Source organism: Coloeus monedula (genome assembly GCF_965178545.1).
Source record: "Coloeus monedula genome assembly, chromosome: 16".
Taxonomy (NCBI): domain Eukaryota; kingdom Metazoa; phylum Chordata; class Aves; order Passeriformes; family Corvidae; genus Coloeus; species Coloeus monedula.
Genome location: NC_138796.1, coordinates 10,687,988 through 10,710,994, shown reverse-complemented (window position 1 = coordinate 10,710,994; position 23,007 = coordinate 10,687,988). Strand labels below are relative to the sequence as shown.

Here is a 23,007-nt window from a genome sequence, read left to right as displayed (position 1 = left end):
TGAATTGCTGTCCAGGGATTGCATAGAACAAAACACTTATCAGTGTTTTAAAGGTCCTGAACTGCACCTGATGAAACGTATCTTGGAGAAATGCTACTTGGTTCAGTGCCAGTGCTTCTTCCCCTCTTGCAGAAGGGGCTGAAAATTGCATTTGGAGCACAGAATTTTGGGAACTGGGAGCTAATTTCTACTGCCTAGGAGCTAAACTGTGCTATTTGAATGCAACACACTGGGAGTATCAGGATACACAAGTTTGTCATTGTTTCATGGGGGATCTAAACCATCACCCTCTTGTTCCTTCATACTGGCTGTCAAGAGACTCCTGACACCATCTGTCTGCATCGGGGAGCCCACGCTGGGAGCAGATGGCAGACAGACTGCAGAGCACAGACATCATGCCGAGAGTGTCAGCAGAATTGTTTGCAATTCTGCTTTATCCAAAATGTTCTTGATACATCAACTTGGTTTGACAACTGCAGTTACAAAAATCAGACTTTTCTAAAAAGCATAATGATAGTAAAACAAAACCAGTCCAGTGCCTGCCCTCAATAACATATGGGTTCCCCCCACCACAGTTCCTGATGTTTCAGTTCAGGTCTGATTTTTTAAGTAGCTATTCACAAGAAGGATTTCCTACCTGCTGGCCATCTCAGCAATCTGGAACTACTTGCAGGTACCTGCAGGAAAACTGGAATTTCCTGGAAAGCATGTTTCAATTATTTTCTTTTCGAACTGAAAAATAACTCCAACACAACTGCTTAATTTTTCATGGAAAAGGTCAGTCTTTATTGTATTGCTTTCACATCTGTACATAGGAACGTGAGCTTAAACAATCTGCAAAGTATCCTGTGTTAAATAACGAATCCACCTGACTTATACAAAACTCACTCTCTGATCTATTTCAAAACTCTCATTTTAAATAAAATATATTACTAGCACAGTTCTTGTCATAATACTCCCTGAACAGAACCTCTTTCAGTCACTCCTGCATGTTTTCCCCTGAGAAAGCACTGCCTTTGAACTACTGGCTGGTAAAATTTTCAACGTGTGATTGTAAAACTGGCTTAAGCTATATGTAGAGCGTGTCCATTTGGGTGACATGGTATTTATTCAAAAGTTTATCAAATCTGAGTAACATCTTGACTTTCTGTTATAGTGGAACATAGTTTATCTTATTTTTCATACAGTCCATCCCAAAATTACCTATGGAAGCCCAGTATGGTGCATGAATCACTGCAGTTAGTGCACATACAAGAGGCAAAGACCACGAAGAGAAGTCACAACTGACAAGGTCTGATGACAACTCTTCTTCTTGTTCTCTTGTCCTTATTTTCATCTCTACACTTCAGAGTATAGTTTCTTTCCAGGACTTGATCCATTAGCCTGGTCATAATCCATTTCAGGTGTTTAATGAATCTGTTTAAAAGAAGACACATAAACACAGAGTAACCCTCCATACCTAAAATGAACAGAAAAGTCACCGAGTATGTGACATACAGCACCATGTTGTTGACTTACTGGAAAAAAAAAATTAAAAATCAAACCCTTTTGTGACTATGGGTAATAATTCTTTGAGAAGTAAAGACCTGCAGAACCTTTCAGAGAAATCCGTGTCACAGTTTCTGTTAATGTTAGAGCACACCAGTCCTTAGGAATTTTAAGAGAGCCATGAAGAGACCAGTGTGAGGGGTATGAGAGTAAGCTGTGAACCACAGTGCATCACATTAATTACTAAAGGATGTTCTTGAGAGTAAAACCAGCTGTGATATACAGTGGGGTAACCTATTTTATCCAGATTTGATATCATTAGACCTACTTATTAAAACTGATGTTTGAACTGGCTACATTATCTTGACTAGATACTGTTCCTTAGAGTGGTTTTATTTTTTGGATCGTGTTAATTATGTATTGCCTACATTTGATGTCTCTGATTTTGGTCACTTTTTCTTCTACTTTAGAGTCGCATTGTTCCAACTATTTTGGATCTACTGGTAAGTAGTTACAGAGCTAAATAACATTAAATAATATTGGGGTAACTTCTTGGTCTTACTGCCAAGAATAAATTACTGTTATATTGCTTGATCCCAGTTTATCTGATTTGCCTTGACTGAGTCAAAGTCTCCAACTGCTATTAGGAGATGATTTTTTACTATCATCAGAGGTAAACACAAGGCTGAGAAGATTTCTTTAAGTAGAACCAGAGCTGTGGATTACGAAGGTGCTGGGCACTAGTGACAGTATCCATCTGGTCTTGTGATTTTACAGACGACTAATTAGTATAGTGCAGAATGGTGCAGCTCTGAGGGGATGACTGGGGATGAGTCTGTGTTGAGGAGGAGTTGAGGTACAGAAGACCACGAGCAGGTCCCCTGGCTGCCTACAGCTCAGGACATTTCTGTGGCGTGTGCAGCAAGTCTCTGGAAGGACAGCTCCTCCCTCCTTCCCCCTTATGGTTCTGAATGAAGAATGAAATATGATGGTCAGACATTGTGCATGAGCTTGGACAGACGGTGCAATAGTGTCATTAACAAAGGCATTACAGGAAACCAAAAGCAAACATGTTGACACAGGACTGGGGGAAAGGTTCTTTTATGGATTGAAAGCAGATTAAAAGACTGGAAGGAAAGCATAAAGCTTGGTAGGAAAGAACTCAGTAGCAGGGTATACCAGGGACCAATTTTTATTCATCACCATTACTGACTCAGAGAAGAGGATGAATAGAAAAATCTTCAAGACTGCAGAAAATAAGCTCTTTCAAGTATTCAGGTCCTGTACTGAAAGGAAGGAAATCCAGAAGGGATTTCGTAACACTGAGTGAGCAAAGGGTGGCAGGTTTGGAAAACATCTGCTAAAGGGCTGGGCAGCAACGTGCCCTCTAACATCCTGCATTCTATCTTGTGGATTTGGGAAAGCACAGAGAACAGCCTGCAGATTTTGGTCAGGGACATGTGCTCTCCCGGAGGTGGAACACAGGGCTGTGGGATCATGGTCTGACTCATCACAACACTTCACATGTTCCTGTGTGCCACTTACTGTAGATACTAGGTCAGAAACAAGAAGCACTTTTGTGTCCAGTGAGGCATTTCTGTCAAATGTCTGTCAGCTACAGTACCTGCTAACAGTATACATCTGCTCAAAATCCTTTCTCTTAGAATGAGAACATGAAAAGGGGGAACAGCAGCTCTACCAGGTTACTCATTTCATGTTTATCTGATTGCTTTCCAAGTGGAACTAAAAACTCATCTACAGCAGACAGTTCAGTGAGGTTCTTAGTATTCTGCACTGTAGATCAGATTCTAGGCTGACTTAAAAATAGCACAGCAGAATGTATTGGGCCTCCAAAGCAAAGTGCAAAGCTGCCTAATGGAAGTTCCAAACACTGCTGTAGGGCTGCTAGTCCAAGACTGTGATTTGTTGTGGCAGATATTAAATGGGGTGTAAATTTTACAATTGGCCAGGATATTCTATCCTGCCTTTCTAATTTTCAGATTAGAAATCTGTCCCTCAAATTTCATGAGAAACTATTTTTTAACAGAAAATTTCAAAAATTTCAGAAAACAGTAGAAAATGAAGAGGTTGAAAATATTTTAAAGTATTTTTAAAATCTGAGAACTAGAACTTTCAATAGCCTAGAACATACCTGCAAGCACTGACCAGTACAGTTGTAACAGTATGACTCTAGCATTAACAGCTCAGTCGTGATTATCTTTGTTAATTCTGCCTTTGAAGTTACTGTTCCTCACAATGCAGGCTGGAGCAAAGGATACATGGTGTGACTCTGTTTCACATCCTGACACTGTCTGCTTTCTGTTTCCTCACTTTCTGCAGCAGTGTTTCAGATCTCGTGGCCTATTTGGGCTCTACTGCCTGAGCAACTCTTGAGGTTTTTTTTCTGGCCCTGCAAAGAATATTTAGCCTTAAGTCTGTGAACTGACCTGGAGTTTTCCCAAGCAATCGATCACTCAGTGCACGTCATCATTTTCCATTGTACCGTTATTTCCCATATATGGCTTCTATTTGTCTTTGCCCTTTTAATCACATATATTAGACACACACTTGTGTCTTTGGAGAGCATCATTCAAACTATTCAGCTATTTTTTCCTTCCAAATCTGTCGCCAAAGTAATAAAATTCAATTGCGAAAAGAAAGTCTGACAGTTTCCCTGGAAGACTGGAAAGATTTAGCAACTTGTGCATATTTAGTCCTTTGGGATAGTTGTACTCCCTATAAGCTAGGATCATTATGAGGGGACAAACGCAAAGAGTTAGAGACTAAATGTCTCTAAACAAATTATTCTTTTCTTCTATTTTAGGATTGATAGTTATTAGCTGAACTGTAGTGTCACTGTGCCCCTCCTCCAGAGGAAACAAACATGAAGAATTAAATTGGATTCGTTTCTTAATTCTTTTGACAGCTTAAAAGTGGTAATTGGCTATTGCCAATTCAATAGGTTGAAGCAAGTTTATTAAAGAAAGCTTCATTTTTATAGGAAAGAACAACAGAGTTTTTTAAAAAGTATTCTTTTAAGTTACTTGTGGCTGAGGCCTTTAACACATACAATACTCAGGCCTGAACTATGTCTATCAAAAATTAAACATCTCTCTAATTTCTCTGCTGCGTTTTAATTCACATTATTAACAGCAGCATTTAGAAAACTTTTTGAAAAATCTGCTTACTCTCTTTATATTATATAAATAAACGCATTTGGTAGAAAATCACTTAGAACTATCCATGGCTGTGGTTAATGAGTCTGTATGGACAGCTGAACAGTTAACCATGATTTTGTCTTCCTTCCATCTAGAATGGAATTCCTGTAAAGTACACGTCTCTTTAAAGCAGAGCTGTCAGGTGAGTTTGAACACTGGACTTCTATTAATTTTAATAACATCTAAAAATTCAAACCTGTTCTAAAAATCATAGCAATTGCTGTTAATCCTGTTGCTACTGTAACTCATAAAACAGCCAAGTGATCTGTATCATGGAGTCAACAAATCACCTTGGAGATCTCTACAAAAAGGGGAAAAAATAGTGAAAAAATGGCAAGCTAAAATAAGTAACAAACTGCTCTGCTCATTATTTTTAATATTTAAAGTCTGAAAGAAAGAAGTCAGGAAGTGGATTCTGATACATTTAAATGTATTCTGACAGTGCTAGCGACATCATTCTTCTGATCTGTCCTTTGCAGGACATCTCTGTTTCAGAACAGAGGCACAGGGGTTGCTGTCTCATAGACACTGAGCCTGCAGTTCTAATTGACACTATATTGATGAGCTGGGGAGTTATGCTATTTTTTTGATTCAGAATTTAGATGCAGACATTCATTGGAAGTGCTGAGTCACAGGTTTTTGAGTGCTGGATTCTCTCACTGAAGATAATCATCATTATTCATCTTATGAAAAAATACAGGTAAAGCGTGTACTGTAAGATTATATAAAATCAGTATTTCTTATTCAGCTTTCATTATTGATTACTTCTGCACCTTTCTTTCTGATAGGAGTACTTTGTGATGAGTCACATCTGATTTTATGAAAGTATGAGAACAGTCGTATGTCCTTATTCCAGGGGACTTCAAATATAATAAATAACCTGGCACACTCACACTGTAACAGTAGATGACACAAATGAGCTCAATGCTATTCAGTTTACACAGATAAATTTCTTCATTTGAATAGGCCAGGAAACATTTTTCAGCTGCTTACTTAGCTGTCTGCCTTCAATCTCTGCCACCAATTACGCTCAGAAACTTGGACATCATTTTGCTTCTATTGAGTTTATTCAAGTGAGGGTTTTGCTGCCAGAGAGCACAGTGCTGTTCTGATCCACGTGTCTTTTATTTTTACATCTAAATTAGCCTTTCCACATACCGCAGAACGGCCTCTTGGGATTTGCCCCCTCTGTTTCCCTGTCACACGTCACTCACTCACTCCGGGCTGCGAGGCACCGCTTTCCGAAGGCACGGGGGACGCTGCAAGGTTTCAGCTCAGGCTAATCATAGCTCTTTGGTTGTTCTCAGAAATCACTGGTGAGTCACATGAAGAACCCTGCCCTTTAATGCAAAGAGTAGGCCTATGTATTTTTCATCACTGCTGGCAAAACAGACCCATTCTTCCTGCAGTGTCTTGTGAATCCTCAGCACTTCTGGGTGTAAGGGAAGAGGGCAGGTGGGAAACCTTGCCAGGCCAGGAGAGCAGGGGTTAACACAGCGAACTCGGGTCACTGCAGGCAAGGCACCACAGGAATTTAAATCTTCCCTTTCAGTGCTTTACTGCTGCTCCCAAAACAGAAAACACAGCTCCAAATTAGGGCCCTCTTCTGCCTGCTTTGCTACTAGGGAACTGGTGAGGAGGAATGGCACAGAACAGTGAAGAAACCTGTAACCAGGATATTAACTCAAATCCCTCGTCATGGTGACACACTGAGTCTTTGCCTGGTAGCTAAATAATTATGCAATTTGTGGCCTGGTTGTTACGTCTATAAGTATAATTAAATATATAAATAGATGAAACACAGTGAATTTTTTTTGCTGCCTGAGAATCATTTTAACTTTAGGGATTTGTGATTTGATTCTCAGTGGAAACCACCGTCTATCATGACAGCTTCCAAATGGAAGATCAAGGCTGGAGCTGGTACCTGTGCAGAGCTCCATTAGCTCACGGTGGATATAAACTGAGCCTTACTTTCGAGCTTTGAGAAGACCTCTACATTTTGATTTCGGCATATGGAGGGTTTTATAGTTAGAATATCAAGAAGTTTCCAGAGCAGCTTACCTTATTAATACGAAGGAAAATTTTAAGAAGCCCATTAATGTACACTGAACAGAATTGTGCTCATATCAAATTATATGTTCATATAGTAGGAAAAACCCACGGAGGAAAATTTTGTCTGTTGCTCTCCTTAGGTCTTCCTGAAAACTGGATGCAACTCATCATGACAAATTCTACACAGAAAAAAAAGTTATTTAAAAGAAGTATTTTTAATCCCTCTACTAAATGGCATTGGAGCAGTAAGATCTGGAGTTTGGGGAAAGGTATTTTGGGGAAGAAAATGGATATGGTTTTTAGCATCAAAGATTTTGCTTACATTACCATTAATTTTTAGGAATTTCTTTCCTGGAATATAGAGCATGTCTACTATTTGCCCAGCTGAAAAAGAGGAAGAGGAGACAACCACAAAAGTAGTCAACGGTGATTTGTGGGGAGGACTGTTCTGCTCCACACTTTCTATTCTAGCAGAAATTATTCTAATCCAGTTGCTTGGGTTGGACCACCAAATGTTGGCATAGATACTTCCATTTGCAGTGACTATATGCAGTGAGATTTCTTCAGTAGCAACAAAATCTGCTCACTCCCTCCTTAGGCTCCCACGTGCCTTTGACCAAGCCTTGTTCAGCTGTGTTTGCGCAATCAATGTTACTCCAACACCAAAAATGTCCAATTTTTTATTCTAAACTATTGACCAAAATCAGCTAATATTGCTTTATATAGAATCTGACTAGAAACATTTAGGAGATAATTTTAATCTATATGAAGGACAGAACTACAGGAAGGTTTGTTTGGGTTTTTAAAAGTAGAAGACTGCTTAAAATAGCTTGATGTTAACTGGTACTTTTATAGTGTGGACACCGAGGTTATATTTGTACCGTTATAACTGAATTTCCTAATTCCATCAATTCAAACAGAAAAAAAAAGATATCCTGAACTGGTTTTCAGATGCACAGACAATATTTTGCTAAAAAATCTACTGGCAGATTTGCTAACACATTTTAATTTAAACTGTGAATGTTTTCATTAACATACATTTGGCACAGAAAGTCCTAGCTAGAAATACTGATTTTTCCTCCCAAATGCATTTCAGTGTTTTAAAATGCTAAATCCTTACATTTCCAGAGTTTTAGAATCACTCAAAACTACAAAAAAAATTGATCAAGCAAACCCTCGTGCTACAATTAAAATGGGAAGAACGGTGAGCTGGGTAGTTTGTGGTTATCCAAGAGAGTGGTTTTAAAGGGCAGCAAATTAAGATGCATTTCTGGCTCGAGGAAGGTCTCTGAATTGTAATAAATATTAACCGGGATGCTCGTTTAGATTCAGGGCTGCTTTCAGGACCGAATCAGCAAAGTTGCTGCCCGGCTATACCGACGGCTCCCAGAAGCACAGCTGCAGTGGCTCGGAGGATGAGTCGCCGGGGGGAGGGACGCTGTTCCCGCCGCTCGGAGGACAAGGAGCGGGGCCCCGCCGGCGCCCGGGCGCTGCCGGGCGGGGAAAGCGCCGGGGGCGGCCCCGGCCCTCTGCCCGCAGCGCGCTCCAGTGCCGGGAGCTGCGGCAGAGCGTGTCCCCGGCGCTGTGCCCGCTGCTCCGGGAGCGCTGTCCCCGGCCAGACAGTAGGAAATTACTTACTTCCCTTGCGAGCCCTCTGCGTCTCTGCGGGCCTGCCCGGCGGCGGCGGGTCCCGGCTGCCCCTCTGGCCCCTGCATCGGCGGGGCGGGTGTCATTTGGAAGGGAAGATGTTGCGCAGAAGGAGCCGCGACGCAGCCAGGGCATCCCGGCGCCGCGGCGGTCCCCGAGCTGCGGCCATGCCGGGACGCCGGGCCCCTACCCCGGGCCAGGCGGCGGCAGCGCTCAGTCGCTTCGGAGCGCCCAAGGGCGTCACTCCAAGTACCCGTCAAAGACATCCAGCTCGCTGTCCGTCTCGTAGAGCACGGAGCCAGGGTCGGAGAGCATCCCCAGATCCACCAGAGCCTGGTCCATATCCTCGGGCAGGAAGACGATGCCCACATTGAGGACGATGTACTCCATCAGGAAGGCATAGTACAGAATCAGCACGTTGACAAAGAACAAGCCCACGTAAAACATATAGGGCAGCACCAGCAGCGCATGGAAGGCCCAGGACTCCACCGAATCCAGACGTGCCGAGACCGCGGCGGTCATGCAGCCGTAGGGGCTGCGGGGGCAGCGGGCACCGACCCGCCCGGCCGGCGCAGGGGGGCGGGCGGCAGCGGCGGAGCCGGGAGCGGTGGAGGACTGCAAGCCGCAGCCCCGGTGGCAGCAAAGGGCAGAATCCCTGAGGAACCGGATCCGGACCCCGGGAAGAGGAGAGCCCCGCAGGGGCGTGGAGAAGCCGGCTGGGTCCCTTCAATCCCTGGAGGAAGATGCGCCCCGGCGGGCGGGCGGGCGGCCAGCGCGGGTTCAGCGGCGCTGCCGCAACCCCGCCGCTGGCAGGAGACTGCTCAGCGACATCTCCAGTCCGGCTGCTGCAGTCCCGCGGCGGCTCCCTCCTCCTCCTCCCGCCCGCAAACTTTGCGGAAGGAGCCCGCAGGCGCCTTGGGAGGTCGGCGCGGAGCACCTGCCAGCCAGCCCGGCCTGCGCGGCAGGACCGTGCTGCCCGCCCGCCCCTCGCTCCCCGCCCCGCGCCTGACCCGCCGCACGCCGCCGTTGTTTACCAGCGCCGCGCTGCTGCTGGCGCGGGGCGGCCGTGACGGGCGCTGGCGCCTCCGCCGCGTTGCCGGCAGTCGGGTCCCGCTGCGGCTGCACGGGGGCTGCAAAGGACAGGAGGTGGCTTGCGCTGCGCGCCCCTCGCCTGCCCGCTCCTGCCTGCCCGAGCTCTGCCGCAGCCCGGGGAGCGGGGCAGCGTGGGTAGGTCTGGGTTGTGCCTTCACCCCTGGAAGTTGTTTCACGATCACTGCCGTGGCCGAGGCCCTCCTGGAGCAGCACTGCGGGGCCGGGCCCCTCTCGGCTGCGGTGCAGGTGTTTCTTTGCTGACCAAGGCTTTACCTATACCAAAATGTAACCGAAGGCGTGATTTTAAAGTCGGTGCGGTTTTGATACTGGCTGACAAATTCTTCAGCTTTTACACAGATTTAGATTATTTCTCTGGCTAAAGCAAAAAAAAAAAAAAAAAAATCCCAAACTAGGTCAAGACAGTCAGTGGTCTCATTCTCTTCGTTCTTAATTTTTAAGCCGATTAAAAAGTAAGCGTGCAGCCCTTACCGGAAAAACCTCAGCAAGGGGAAGGTCAGCAGCTGAATTTCTGACGCTGCGTCTTGCAGCACAGGAGTTGACCCCACACAACAGCTCCGTTAGAGTTATGGAAGCCGAACAACTAATGTCAGGGACCAAATTTTACTTTAAATTATGACACATTTTGGAGGCACAGGCACACGTTTAATGTTTTGTTTTGGGTTGGGGTTTCTGAGGCTACGTTTACTCTATGTTGTTCTAAGCGAGCCGCCCGCAGAGCGCGCCCGGCCCAGGCCCCGCCCCGCCCCGCCCGTGTGGGCGCTTGCCCCCGCCCTCCGCGCTGCTCCCTGGGACTCGCAGTCCGCGGGTGCGCGGGGCGGGGCGGGGCGGGGCCGGGCCGGCGCTTTCCGGCGTGCCCCGGCCGCGCATGCGCTGTGTGTGCCGGTAGCTCCGCGCCGGTCCCCGCCCGGCGCTCGGCCGTCTGCCCCGTGGGGCTATGAGGCCGTAGGGCCCGCGGGCCGGAGCAGCCTTCCGCCGCCAGCATGTTCGGCCGCTCCCGCAGCTGGGTGGGCGGCGGGCATGGGAAGGCTGCCCGCAGCATTCACTCCTTGGACCACCTGAAGTGAGTGCGGGGCGGCCGCGGGCTCGGGGCGGCGGTGAGGGTGGAGGATGGCGGGGCTGTGAGGGGGCTCGGAGGGAGCGGTAGCGGCCGGGGTCCGTCCGCGGAGCTGCTCGGGGCAGGTTTACCTCGGAGACGGCTGCGGGGCCGGGATGAGGAGGGGGCGGCTCGGCGGGCGAAGCTCCCCAAGCGCTCGCTGCCGTCGCCAGGGCGTTTTGGCGCAGCTCTCCCGAAGGGAAAGCGCCCGGAGCAATCCCCGGTGGCGAAGGAGGCTCTGTGGTCTGGTGTCTGCCTCACGGAAATCGGCCTCTCCGTCCCAGAATGTCTTCAGGGCAGACGCAGCTCGTGATGTTGTGTCACACTTAGGGCTGCCATACGTGTTTGTTTTGTTTTTAATAATGCCACAGAGTCTTTGGTGGAGTAGAGTGCGAGGTGTGATAAATACAATAAATACCGCATTCCTCGTGAGGGAGAACTTTGTTTCCTGGTGGTGGCTGAGGCGGGAAGGCGAGCGGCTGGTGCCGGTGTGTGAGCAGTGCCCGCTCCGGAGGGTGTGTGGGGATGTCCACAGTCAGCAGTGAGTCACGGCACTCGGGCCGGGGATGTGCCCGGGACTGCAGGGCTTTGCAGCTGCTGCAGAAGGAAAGCTTTGAGCTTGAGAACTGTAGCGTGTGTCTCCGGAGCCCCATAGCCGTGTGTTACTGCTGACTGCAGAAGGTGGAATAGTTTTTTCCTAGCTCTGCCACTGGAGAGTTGGAAGAGTCGCAAGGGATAAAAATTTTAATTTCCCCGTTCCATTTCTGCTGTTGCAAGAAAAATGAGAGCCACTTTGATAGCTTCTATTTGTACTGAACGAGAAAAAGAGGTCATTAAGAGACAAAGCATTTTCTAAATGAAATCACTGTGAATATGTAGCTCATTGAGAAAAAGTGCCTGGTAGTTTTCAGTCGTCTTACAAGGAGAACATGAATGGGGTCTGACAGTAATGAGCAGGATGCCCTGTACAAGATTTGGATCTTGCAGTTGCTTTATCAAGATGACTTATGGATTCTGGTCCTTGTCTCTAAAACTGGAAAAATGTTCAAAATGAGCAAGACCAACTGAAATGCAATGCTTTTTACCAAAGAATCTTTTACCAAAGATTCAAGTCCATGAATCCAAAACTAATGAGGCAGTAGCACTGCAGAAGTAATTTTGAAAGCATGGTAGCTCAGACTAGTAAGTCAGTGTGGTCTGGTCTTACAGGAAAAAGGGAAAAGTCATGCTCAGATGTAAACATAGGAATGTTCTATTTAACATGCAAGGAGTAGTTACTGTGTCCTGCTCAGCATTAGTGGAGCTTTAGATATGTCTGGCTTTGATATTTGACTTGAAGATAGAGCAAGAATGCTGATGTGTGATGAAATTTGAAGAAACTGTTTAAGTTTAGGAAAAAAAATAGGCTGTTGAGAGGGAGACTTGAGGCTTTTTTTCAGGCAAGAAAAAGGTGTCCATATGTTCTGTTGGGGCCACAGAGAATAGAAAAATGACACCCTGCCTGACTTGTAGCAAAAGGGATTTGAGCTGTAAGTGTGTGGCTTGTGCTTGACTTGTCATCTGAGAGTTGAAGTATATAGTTATCTACTAAAGTACGAGCTTTGGACTGTTTGCTTTTTTGTGTGTGATTTCTGTAATTATGAATCCAAACTGGCAGTGTGTAAAGGAGAGATAGACCTTTTATCTGTTTAGACTATGTATATTTTCAATGTTTGTTTCTCCAGGCTGGATGAATTTCAGCTTCTAGCTGGATGAATTTCAGCTTCTAGCTAGATGCCAACAGGAAAGGTGAAATTTAGGTCTTTTCCAAGTGTTGAAGTGGGTAAAGGGCAGAGAGCCTTCATTTTGGGGTCATGGAAGAAAGTCAGTCTCAGTAAGCTCACTTGATAAGCTTTTTACCTTTTCATCTTCTCAGCTCATCAAAACCCCATTTTGTGTTCCATAGGAGCTGAGTAGAACACACCTGCCTTGCTATTACAGGTTAGCTCAGCCTCTAAAAGGTATATTTTGCTATGTTACAGGGGTGAAATCAGTCTGGGCTAGCCTTGTGGGAACATTTTTATTTTTAAACTTGCATAACGTAGAGTTTAGTCTAAATTGTAAACAATACGCCTGCTTAGTGATACCACAGAGTTACTTCTTTTTGTCAGTAGATGCTGGATCTTTCCCATCAGCTTTAATGCAGTTTGTTTGAGGCTTGCTTTTGAAATTTTACTATTCAGTCTTCCTGCAAACATGCCAGAGAATGGATTGGCTGTAGGAAAATTGTGAGGCTGTTTGTATTAAGTGTTTTTATACAGTCTCTTGATCTAGTGAAAACAGTTAAAATTTAATCCACCTTCTGAAATGTAATCTAGAGAAGGATGAAACAGTGCTGCTCACTGCCTGGGTGCTTCTAAGAGAACTTGGTATTTTTGTGTGTTTTTGTTTCTAAGTCAAATTTTCCCCCCTACTTTTCTATGGTATTTTACATAGCTCTGTTGTTACACGCATTTCCATTGTTGCTTCTGCGCTTGGTATTTTAATTGCATTGTGATTGCACAAAAGGTTCCATGCCATTAAAGTTAGGTGCTGAACATTTCCCATGCCTTGGTCAGATGCAGTGTCCATGAATGTGTGCTTGAAGTCTTTTTTCATGGGTGATTCATTTCCTGAGGTACTGCCCATGCTATGCATCAGGTTTCCTCTGTGAGAACAATGTGCAATTACCTAGTTACAGGCAGAGTGAAGGAGCAAGCATGTTATGGTTAAGTTGGGGCTTCTAAAATTTGAGTGCTTGACTTCCTAAACTCTCACCTGTTTTAGTGTATTTTTGTAAGTAGGAAAGTCATCAATATGCACCTACAATGTTCATGAGTTACTATGTTACCCCTTTGAGCATAGGTTCTAACCAGAAAAATGTTCAGAATTTTGCTTGGTTTGTTAAGTTGCTGGTAATATCTCACACTGATTTTGATGGTATTGGGTGCTTTGACACTTCCTGCATGATGTGTTTTTGTTTGAACCCAGTCTTCAAAGATGACAAAAGTGTCCTCTCTGGTAGTTTTGCATTTTGAAGCACAAACCTAACCCCTCTGTAATCAGCATTTAGAGACAGCCTTTAAGGATTTATCAAAATACAAAAGTTCTGGGTTTGTGTGATACTTTATGTTCTCATGATACAGGTATTCCATGTCTGTAAAGAGAAACGAGTATGTGTATGCTTTCTTGTTCATTTTCAAGCAAATAAGGTAAAAAAGGAAATAAAAAGGAATAGCTTGAAGGTGAAGCCCAGGTTTCCTCTAAATTCATCAGTGCCTTAGCAGATTAAGGAATTTTGCAGTAATGCTACTACTAAATAAATTAATTTGGAGATAATGTATTCCTGACTATTAAAAGTTTCTTGCTTTTTGTGTTTGTAATACTCTATATTCCATAGGCTCCCAAAATGAGGTAATAGCATGTTATTCTTCCCACTGCATCCCATTCCCGAAATTCTACTGTTGTAGTAAACTTTAATCCCAAATTTGTATAATGTAACTTATTAACGAGAAATACATATTCACAGATGCAAAAATTTCTATGTGACTTCAAATAAATAGGCTAAAATATGTGAAGTAATATAGTATTAATTACTCTCTGACTGTCTCAGGAAGTTGTTCAGATTATTGTGGAATGAATTGATCTAATTGCCATCTCTTCAGCTCTTCTCTGTTCCATTAACTGCTGCATCCTCAGAGCAGGGACTCAGTTTGTGCTCTGTTTTTTGATTCACTGTCCTGATAATGCAGATAGTGTCCTAATGGGATGGTTTTCATGGCTTGTGTGCTGTTTTAGAAACCCTGGGAATTCTCACAGGTGGTCAGACTTAGGCTCTCACGTCTTCACTGTGAGCCATCCCACTGTCAGTCCTCACAGAAGGAATCTTGAACTGTGGTCCTCAGATTAGTGGAAGAGGATTTGCAGGTGGTCTTTGACTTGTTATTTAATGCCTATTAAGGTACAGCACGTGACCAGGCAGTTATACCTATAGGACATAGATGAGACTCAGCTTTTCCTAGAGTGGTTTCAGTCTGATCAGTGACTGTTTTGGATTGAAAACAAGTACTGATTTATGAGGGGTGGGGAAGAACCACCATGAAGGGGTAGAGAATTTTTTTTTTACTGAAGAGAAAGATTATGAAAACCCAATTTTCCCTTCCCCTCTTCTCCCCTGTCACCTATTCCCTTTTTCCTCCTTTTTGCTGTCTGATGATGTATATATAATATGATAATGGCTTTGGTAATGTGATGTAGGCTTTGTCACTGCTGATTTGGGGAGTGAGGGAAGGGAGCATGTGCTACATCAAGTTTATTAAAGCTGTGAACTTCTGAGGGTGTCCTTTTGCAGTAAACAACACAGCAGAATTGTTGTTTGATGATTAAGTAATATCAGGACCAGCAAGCACACAGTGTTTTACCATGACAGCACAGAGCATTTTATCAGCTTCTCTGAAATAGCACCTGTTCCCTGCATGGCTTGTGAGGACAGACTGTGTCTTGCAGCAAGTCCTGTGAAATTCTGCCCAACTCAGTGGCAGCTCAGCGGTTGAAGAAAACTCCCAAAACCAAGTTTGACAGATTTTAAGTAAACTGTAAATATGATCAAAGTTCTTGATTGTTTGGGGGAGGTTTTTTGAGTTCAAGCAAAAGGTTCTGAAACTAGATAATGTCTTTGTAAGTCTGATAAATAGTTGGAACAGCCTCACATGTGTGTTCAGTTAAACGGCATTTTAGTCTCTGGCTGCATGCTTCCCCAGTGCAGTGATTCTGTTTCTTAGTGTTGTTAAAATTGTTGGGAATCCTGTTTTTTGAAATGTGATTTCAGGTCTGTGTTTTGACCTAAAGTCTTACTTTAAGCCATAAACCAGACACCCCAAAATTTTGTTTTAGAAACGCACTGCATTTTTTGGAACTTTACAGAAGCTATACAAAATTCTACTAATGATATTCCTAAAATTTCAGTCTGAATCACTGAACAAACTTACATGGTATCCAAAACAATAATGAAAGGCTTCCCCATGGTCAGGACACACAGACTATTTTCACAGAATTAGATCCTGGGAGTTTTCATTAACTCCACTATTCATGGCAGGATTGATAATATGGAAAATCTGTCCTCGTTTCCAAACACTTGTGAATCTATTGTACAGAAATCCTGAACACTGAGGTGTTATTCCTGGTTTTCAGTACAGCGTAACAATATAGGAGCTGTGTTTAAGAATTTAAACTTGTGCAGTTCTAAAATGACATGAAATTTCCCTCATATTTTTTATTTCTTTTCAAAATTGTGCACCTTTCTTATATTTATCCTTTGTTTTTATTACTAGATAAAAGAAAAAAAAAACAAAAATGGAGGGAGAAAAGCAGTGGTGATTTTTGTGCTTTTATTAAAATTTGCCTACGCCCCACCTCTTTTTTTTTTTTTTTTTTTTTTTTTTTTTTGGTGGGCCATAAGAAAGTAGCAAGACAGAAATAAGTTGGTACTTTGATGTAACAACTTACTTGGAAAAAAACCTGCTTCCTTGAAGAGTAAAATTCTGAGACTTAAAATCTGAAAGGCTTGTATTCTATATAGCTTCTTGTCACCTGTGTGATACAGACATACCCTTTTTTAAGCTTCACTTGACAGTTTTAAATAACTCTTGCCCTTTGCAATGATAAAGCTCGACTTTACCCCCTTTCCAGTCTGTATATTCTGTGCTGAGAGACCTGATGACGGAGCTTTGCCAAAGTGAATGAATAGTCTTTCAGAGTCCTGGTATTAAACATCAAAATTGACATGAGTCTGTAAGGGGTCTCTGCAGGCAAGAGAAGGGATCAAACTTCTCTGGTTAGACCTTATGTGCCACTTTCCCGTATCAGCTACTGCATGCTTACCTGCTTCTTCTATTTCTATTTTTCTTGCTCATCAGTCCTTTGACTTAAACATATGCCAAAGAAATTCATGTAAGAAGCACCTTGAGACCAGTTGCACAGTTCCTACTTCTATGTTAGCATATGCATAAGCACTCATAGCTCACCTGGCTAGGTGGGGATTTGTTTCCTTTGTCACTCTGTTTAATAATTACTTTTCTCTCTGCATCAATATTAGAAGGAAATTTTAGGTTTTTAAAAATGTACAATGATCAGACTTAGTGTAGGCATATATGTGTGTCTACATTTTTACAGTGATGGAAGACAAACATGGTGCATGTGAAAATGGCAGGATAGCACATTACTTGTACTTACTTTTTCTTTTAGGTACATGTATCATATTTTGACTAAAAATACAACAGTAACAGATCACAACCGCAACCTGCTGGTGGAGACCATTCGTTCCATAACAGAGATCCTTATCTGGGGGGATCAGAATGACAGCTCAGTGTTTGAGTGAGTACTCCTGAGCAAGCTCAACTCTGCTTTTGTGTTTGAATAATGCTTGGAGCTGTACAGAGTTCTCATTGAAAAAGTTAACTCTTCCAAGACTGTATTTCATGAAGATATGTAGAAAGCTATGTCCTGTAGTAGATAGGTGAGCAGGTTCAATTCATGTCATTCAGGAATTTGCTGCTTCTAAAAAGTGTTTGGACTCCAGATCCCCTTTCAAGTACTGCTTTTGTTTGACTCTCCATTCTTTTGATATGAATATAATCTCTAACCTATTTTAGGGCCCAGATTTACTCAGTATATCTATAAATATCGTATTGCTTCAATTTACTCAAGGTACCACAAATAAATATCTTATTCTAGCTGTGGTATTTAGAGCTGTCTGATAAATTGAATATACTAAAAATACAGTAAGAAAGGCCCTGATTTCTTGATATTCTTTTTTGCATAATTTGAATTTTTAAGCCCCTTTGTTTATTTAAGGTTTTTGAAAGATGTTCTTTTGTTATATCGATACAACTTTGCAAAGTAATTCTTCATAAAAGCAAAACATGCTGTTTGTCAAAGTTGACTTGAATCATCCCTGCTCCTAGCCAAATTATGTTCCTGTTACCTTAAGCATGTGACTTAATGACACCTTTATTTTATTTCAGTTTTTTCTTGGAGAAGAATATGTTTGTTTTCTTCCTGAACATCCTGCGTCAGAAGTCTGGTCGTTATGTGTGTGTGCAGCTGCTGCAGACTCTGAACATCCTTTTTGAGAACATCAGCCATGAAACATCCCTGTGTAAGGACACACTTCCAAACTGCTTAGGATGAAGTGATCAAGATTTGATTGAATTCCCTTTCATTCAATGAAATTTAGTCCTAGTACTCCTGCACAGAAGAAGTATATGAATTACTAACAATCTTCTAAATTGAACACTGCCAAAAATACGGTGTAAAATTACTCCAAAATACCTTTTAATGGAAATTTTCAGTGGTGCAAAAGTAGTTGTTTGATACAACAAGTATTTAGCGTGTTTCAAGGAGTTCTGTAAGTCAACAAATTAGTTGTGATCCAAAATGTTCACTTGGTGCCACAGATCATGTGGTGGGACTCTGGTGTGTAATTTGTACTGTAACTGTTCTGATACCATTGGTGCTGGCAGTCAGCCACAGGAGATTGCTTCAAGGTTTTTGGCAAAATATAAAGAGGGTGGAGAATCAATAATTTGAAGTAGTCCACAACTATTGTGAAAAGTCATCTTCAAGCCTTGGGAATTTAGCACTTTGGGAGGAAAAGAGTTAAGTATTAGCTGCAGAGCCTACCTGAATCGAGGAAGATGAAGTATATTCTCGGTTGCCTTGTTCTTGGGAGCAAAGATCTTTGTAGGGAGCAATTCCTTTATATTAAAGCTTGAAGGCATCACTTGAGCTGTTTGGCTAAAAGTTGTGATCTTCAAGCATCAGGTTGTTGCTTGCTAGCTGATATTTAAAATACAGACTGTTACCACAATGATTTTTTTTCTGTTAACCTGTGTAAATGTTTCTTACTTTTCAGACTACCTGCTCTCTAATAACTATGTGAATTCTATTATTGTCCACAAATTTGACTTTTCTGATGAAGAGATCATGGCATATTACATCTCATTTCTGAAAACTCTTTCCCTGAAACTCAATAATCATACTGTACATTTCTTTTATAATGAGGTAAGTAAAGGAAGTTGCAATGTAATGATAAGAGGACTTTAACTAGAAATTGATAGCACTGTGGCACATAGTGTTTAGTGTCTTGTCTCATAATGTCTTGCTTTTATTTTTATAATGGCAATACCAGTGGTTGTGAATTTGTTTGTGAGGATCTCTGCACAAGCATGGCTTTGTCCTCTTATAACTATAATAAACTAAAAATCTGGAAGCTAGTGTTATATTGGATCATTTCAGTAGTCTTTAGCCTACTTCCTTGAGAATTCAACTTGTTTATGCCTTGCTTTCTTGTGCTTTCATAAACAGGATCTTTTCTGTTGCATCACTTGGTTCTGAGAGGTTTAGTCAAAGTCCAAAAAGCTGAGTCAAAGGGTAAAGATCAAATGGGTTTTTTCTTGCTGCACTCCGCTTTCTGCCAGAAGAGGGCATGAAAGCATTGAGTATGTGCACAATTATCCTGGGAAGCTCTGATGCTTTAAGCAGTTTATTTTAATGCAGAGCTACAAATGCAGCTGACTGTGCATTGCAAAATCATTTCAATTACTTAAGTAGAAGGTAAAAGTACCATATTAATATACAGAAAACATAATTCATACAGAATCCCAACCAATATTCTGTACGTGTTTAATGAATAAATATTTTCTTTCCTTTTCCTTCTCTTTCCATTACAGCACACTAATGACTTTGCTTTGTACACTGAAGCTATTAAATTTTTTAACCACCCCGAGAGCATGGTCAGGATTGCTGTTAGGACTATAACTTTAAATGTCTACAAAGGTATGCTTTTTATATATTAAAAAGGGCATGTGTGCAAATCTTGTTTCATTGTAGTTTAATTTTCAGTTATTTACTTGTGAGGGTTTTCTTTCTGTTTTATGAGATTGAAAAGCTTAGTGTGTTGACAAGTTTCAAATACACATTTTTACTTTAGCGACCACTGTCCCAAACCTGCAGTATGTACTTGTAAATAGTATTATTTTCTCACCAATGAAACTGGTTTTAAAAAAAATGATAAAGTGTCAGGCATACACAAGGAACTTTAGCTTCCCTTCCAAGAGAGGTCAGAATGTGACTGTATTTAAAAAGTAAACAAACAAAAACCCAAACCCAAAGTATTTTAAGAATATGAATTATCTTTTAATGATGAAATTGAACTTTCTAGTGTATGAAGCAGTAACCAACATCACTCCTTTTTAGATTAAAAGTGCATTAAAATGACTGTAGAACTCTCAGGTGCTGCAGTCACTCCAGTCTCAAGAAGAGCTGGACCATTCCCAGAGGTGCTTAGTGAAGGCCAGGAGACTACAGTCTCAAATTCCTGTGCTGGGCATTCCAGTAGGACATAAGGAAAAATTGTAAAGCTTCACTGTGAGAGTAAAGCATTGGAACAGGTTTTCCAGAGAAACTGAGGCATCTGTATTGTTTGAGGTCTTCAAAGCTCAGCAGGGACCTCAGCAACCTGGTTGAACTTTGAAGTTAGCACTACTTTGAGAATGTCTACTCTAAACCCAATGTCCAAAAGTCACTTCCCCCTAAATTTTTATTGGGATATATAACATTTTTAATAAAATGAAAATATCACAGTGTTCTCTGTAGAAAAGCTGTTGTTTATTCTGAATTTCTGCCTCTGAAATCAGCATGTTATAAGGCAGTATGTTTTATGCAATATGGTCATGCAGGGCTTCTTGTTCTTTAATACATTTTAAGTTAAATTACATGTTGAATTTACACAACTTTCTGTCAATTAAAAGAAGTGGTTTGACAGTCTTCATAGAAGAATATAGAAGAATATAAGATCTTTTTGAAAACAATGAGCTTTGCAAATGACTGCATAGCCTGCATAGCAGATAGGGTCTTTACAGTGTTGGCTGCAACACTTTTTCTTTTATATGTTGAGAAATGGGCACTTGGTACTTGCCTTCTACTTCAAGGAACTGTAAATGCAAATACGAGCTCATAGAAAAGAGCAGATTATAGGCTTCATATCCTGTTTGTGGTATATTTATGCAACTAAGTATTTTTATGAAAAAAATTTACTTGTCTAGAATTTTCATTGAATGTTGTAGTGCTATAAAGGTTAGAGTTGAAAAGGCACAGCTCAGATGTTCAGGTTTGATACTTTTCTGACTACCTGTTTGCATATATTCTGCTCTAACACCTACCCTGTATCTTTTAGTTTAGATGCTTTGTGCTTTAGCTTTTCAAACCCTTTTAGAGGATGTCACTATCCCAGTTCCTAATCCTGTTAACTGTTGTCTGTTTCTTTTGCCCTTCCTTCACTGATGATTCCTGTGTTCCTAAATGCAGTGTCATGTAAGTCTAACTAGCTTGACTCTCAGCATTACTGCTTTATTCTTGCGCTTTTTTCTCTTCTTTTTGATAAATAATGTGCTAAAAGAACCTTTCTGAATTTCACTAGATTTGTTTATTTTCAGACATATGTAAATATATCAACATTAGGCTCATTCAAGCCAGCTAAGACCTGATGTGACATTTTTATAGATTTCCATTTCACGCCTAAGATTGTGTCAGGTGTATACTCGTATGGAAAGCTAGCATGTAATCAAATTCAGAAGATATTTTGTTGTGTTTCTTAAAAAGCAATAAAAAATATTGACTACTGATTTTTCTTTTTAATGATTTCTCTTCAGTGGACAACCAGCCTATGCTGCATTACATTCGAGATAAAACCGCAGTTCCTTATTTCTCCAACCTCGTCTGGTTTATTGGCAGCCACGTGATAGAACTGGATAACTGTGTGCAGACTGATGAAGAGTAAGCTTTTACCAATGCTGGCTATTGAATGGAAATGCTCTTCCCAGATGTCAGTGCTTTCCTTATTTTGTCTGTAATAGTCCAGTTAAGTTAGTTTCTAGATATGTTCCCTTGTAGACAGTTCAGACTTTTCACTCTTTAAAGTTTTTTAGTGATTCTTTAAGGTAACAGTGCTGTGCTTGATCTGTGCTGATATCCATACGAGTGCGTTAGTGTTTGCAACAAGCCTTTTCTTCATCTTTGTTTTGTTCTGCTAAAAATAGCAGATATCCAGAAGACATGAGTGTTATTTTGTGCTTCTCAATCTTACAAACTTTGTCTTTTTAATGTTTTTTTTCTATGTGTCATGTCATTAGGAGAGCTTTCTGAAAAGATTCTAAGAAAAAGATTTAAACTAGAAGGATGAGCTTTAATATGTGAACTGTCAGACCTGACATGGTGGTGTCAGACCTGACATGGCCATGTGCTTCTCCACTATCAACTACAGAAATACTTTGTTGATTCAGGTTGTTCTTGGTTTGTCTTGCCACCCTTGCCTTAGAGTGGGCGTCTGTTTCTTGCTTTCTTAAAGTGAAGAGGTACATGTTAAATACAACACAGATTTCTTTCATTTTTGGAAAAAAATCTTCTCGTTTTTGTAGTTGGCTTGTGAAAAGACTGGCAATGGAAAGCAAAGCTTTGTAAAAACATGTCTTCTGAAAACTTGGGGGGAAAACTTGGTATGTGCATCCTGAAGAAAATATAGGCAACTGTTTGCCAGTTGCATTAGTTGACTTCACTGAAATATCTGCTTTGGGCAGTCTGTCTGAGCCAGGTGATCTGTGTCAGGGATGCACATTAATTTTTTCCCTAAGTTTTTAAGACTTTCACAATTGATCATGTATAATTTCTTATTTCTCCTTTCTTTCAGGCACAGAAATAGGGGCAAACTGAGTGACCTGGTAGCAGAACATCTTGATCACTTGCATTACCTTAATGATATCCTTATCATTAACTGTGAATTTTTAAATGATGTGCTGACAGACCACCTACTTAATAGGCTCTTTCTTCCCCTCTACGTGTATTCATTAGTAAATCAAGACAAGGTAAGCTAATGCCTGCAAACAGTTAATTCTCAAAGATGCTACTTGCTTTCAGTGTGCAAAGTGATTGTGCACTAGGTATACGATTCTCTTGATATCTATGTGTGGTTTACATGAAACAGCTTAAATAAGGTGGCTATAGAGGAAATACCCTGAGACTGAATTCCAGAGCACAGCAGATTAAATTTTATTCCCCGAAGATATACTGGTTTGGGTGACATGGTGGTTGAAAGCTAGCAGGAGTGGAGATAAGAAGAATGGCAAATTTGGAACTGGGTTTAAATTTCTGCAACACTGGGAGATGTGTGATTTCCTTTTCTGATAAAGTAACTTGTCTTCTAGCAAAAGTGGGTTATAATACAATGCAAATTTGCCATGATGTAAAAATCTATCCAACCCCAAAAATACAAACTTTTGTGGTTGGTACTTGTTTCTTGTATTTATAGAGAAGCTGTGTTTTAAT

The 23,007-nt window shown here is 41.7% G+C and overlaps 2 protein-coding genes across 4 annotated transcripts in view; one reads left to right on the top strand and one right to left on the bottom strand.

The window, feature by feature from the left end:
• Positions 1 to 758: 758 nt before the first annotated feature.
• Positions 759 to 9,405, bottom strand: DEXI (Dexi homolog). The gene is made up of 2 exons (XM_082292263.1): positions 8,397 to 9,405; positions 759 to 1,416 (listed from the first exon to the last, which is right to left on the bottom strand). The coding sequence occupies exon 1, from the start codon at positions 8,925 to 8,927 to the stop codon at positions 8,646 to 8,648; it is 282 nt and encodes a 93-aa protein (XP_082148389.1). The 5' UTR covers positions 8,928 to 9,405; the 3' UTR covers positions 759 to 1,416; positions 8,397 to 8,645.
• A 1,017-nt stretch (positions 9,406 to 10,422) lies between these two features.
• Positions 10,423 to 23,007, top strand: part of CLEC16A (C-type lectin domain containing 16A) — a 61,828-nt gene continuing 49,243 nt past the window's right edge. For all 3 annotated transcript variants that reach the window (XM_082292070.1, XM_082292072.1, XM_082292071.1), the window contains exons 1-7: positions 10,423 to 10,578; positions 16,873 to 17,001; positions 17,652 to 17,785; positions 18,542 to 18,690; positions 19,359 to 19,464; positions 21,339 to 21,462; positions 22,373 to 22,547. In XM_082292070.1, coding sequence (XP_082148196.1) covers positions 10,499 to 10,578; positions 16,873 to 17,001; positions 17,652 to 17,785; positions 18,542 to 18,690; positions 19,359 to 19,464; positions 21,339 to 21,462; positions 22,373 to 22,547 — 897 coding nt within the window. In that variant the 5' untranslated portion in view covers positions 10,423 to 10,498. The remainder of the gene's footprint in view (positions 10,579 to 16,872; positions 17,002 to 17,651; positions 17,786 to 18,541; positions 18,691 to 19,358; positions 19,465 to 21,338; positions 21,463 to 22,372; positions 22,548 to 23,007) is intronic.

Excerpts from the sequence above, each read along its gene's own strand:
- DEXI (XM_082292263.1), bottom strand. The coding sequence starts at position 8,927 with ATGACCGCCGCGGTCTCGGCACGTCTGGATTCGGTGGAGTCCTGGGCC.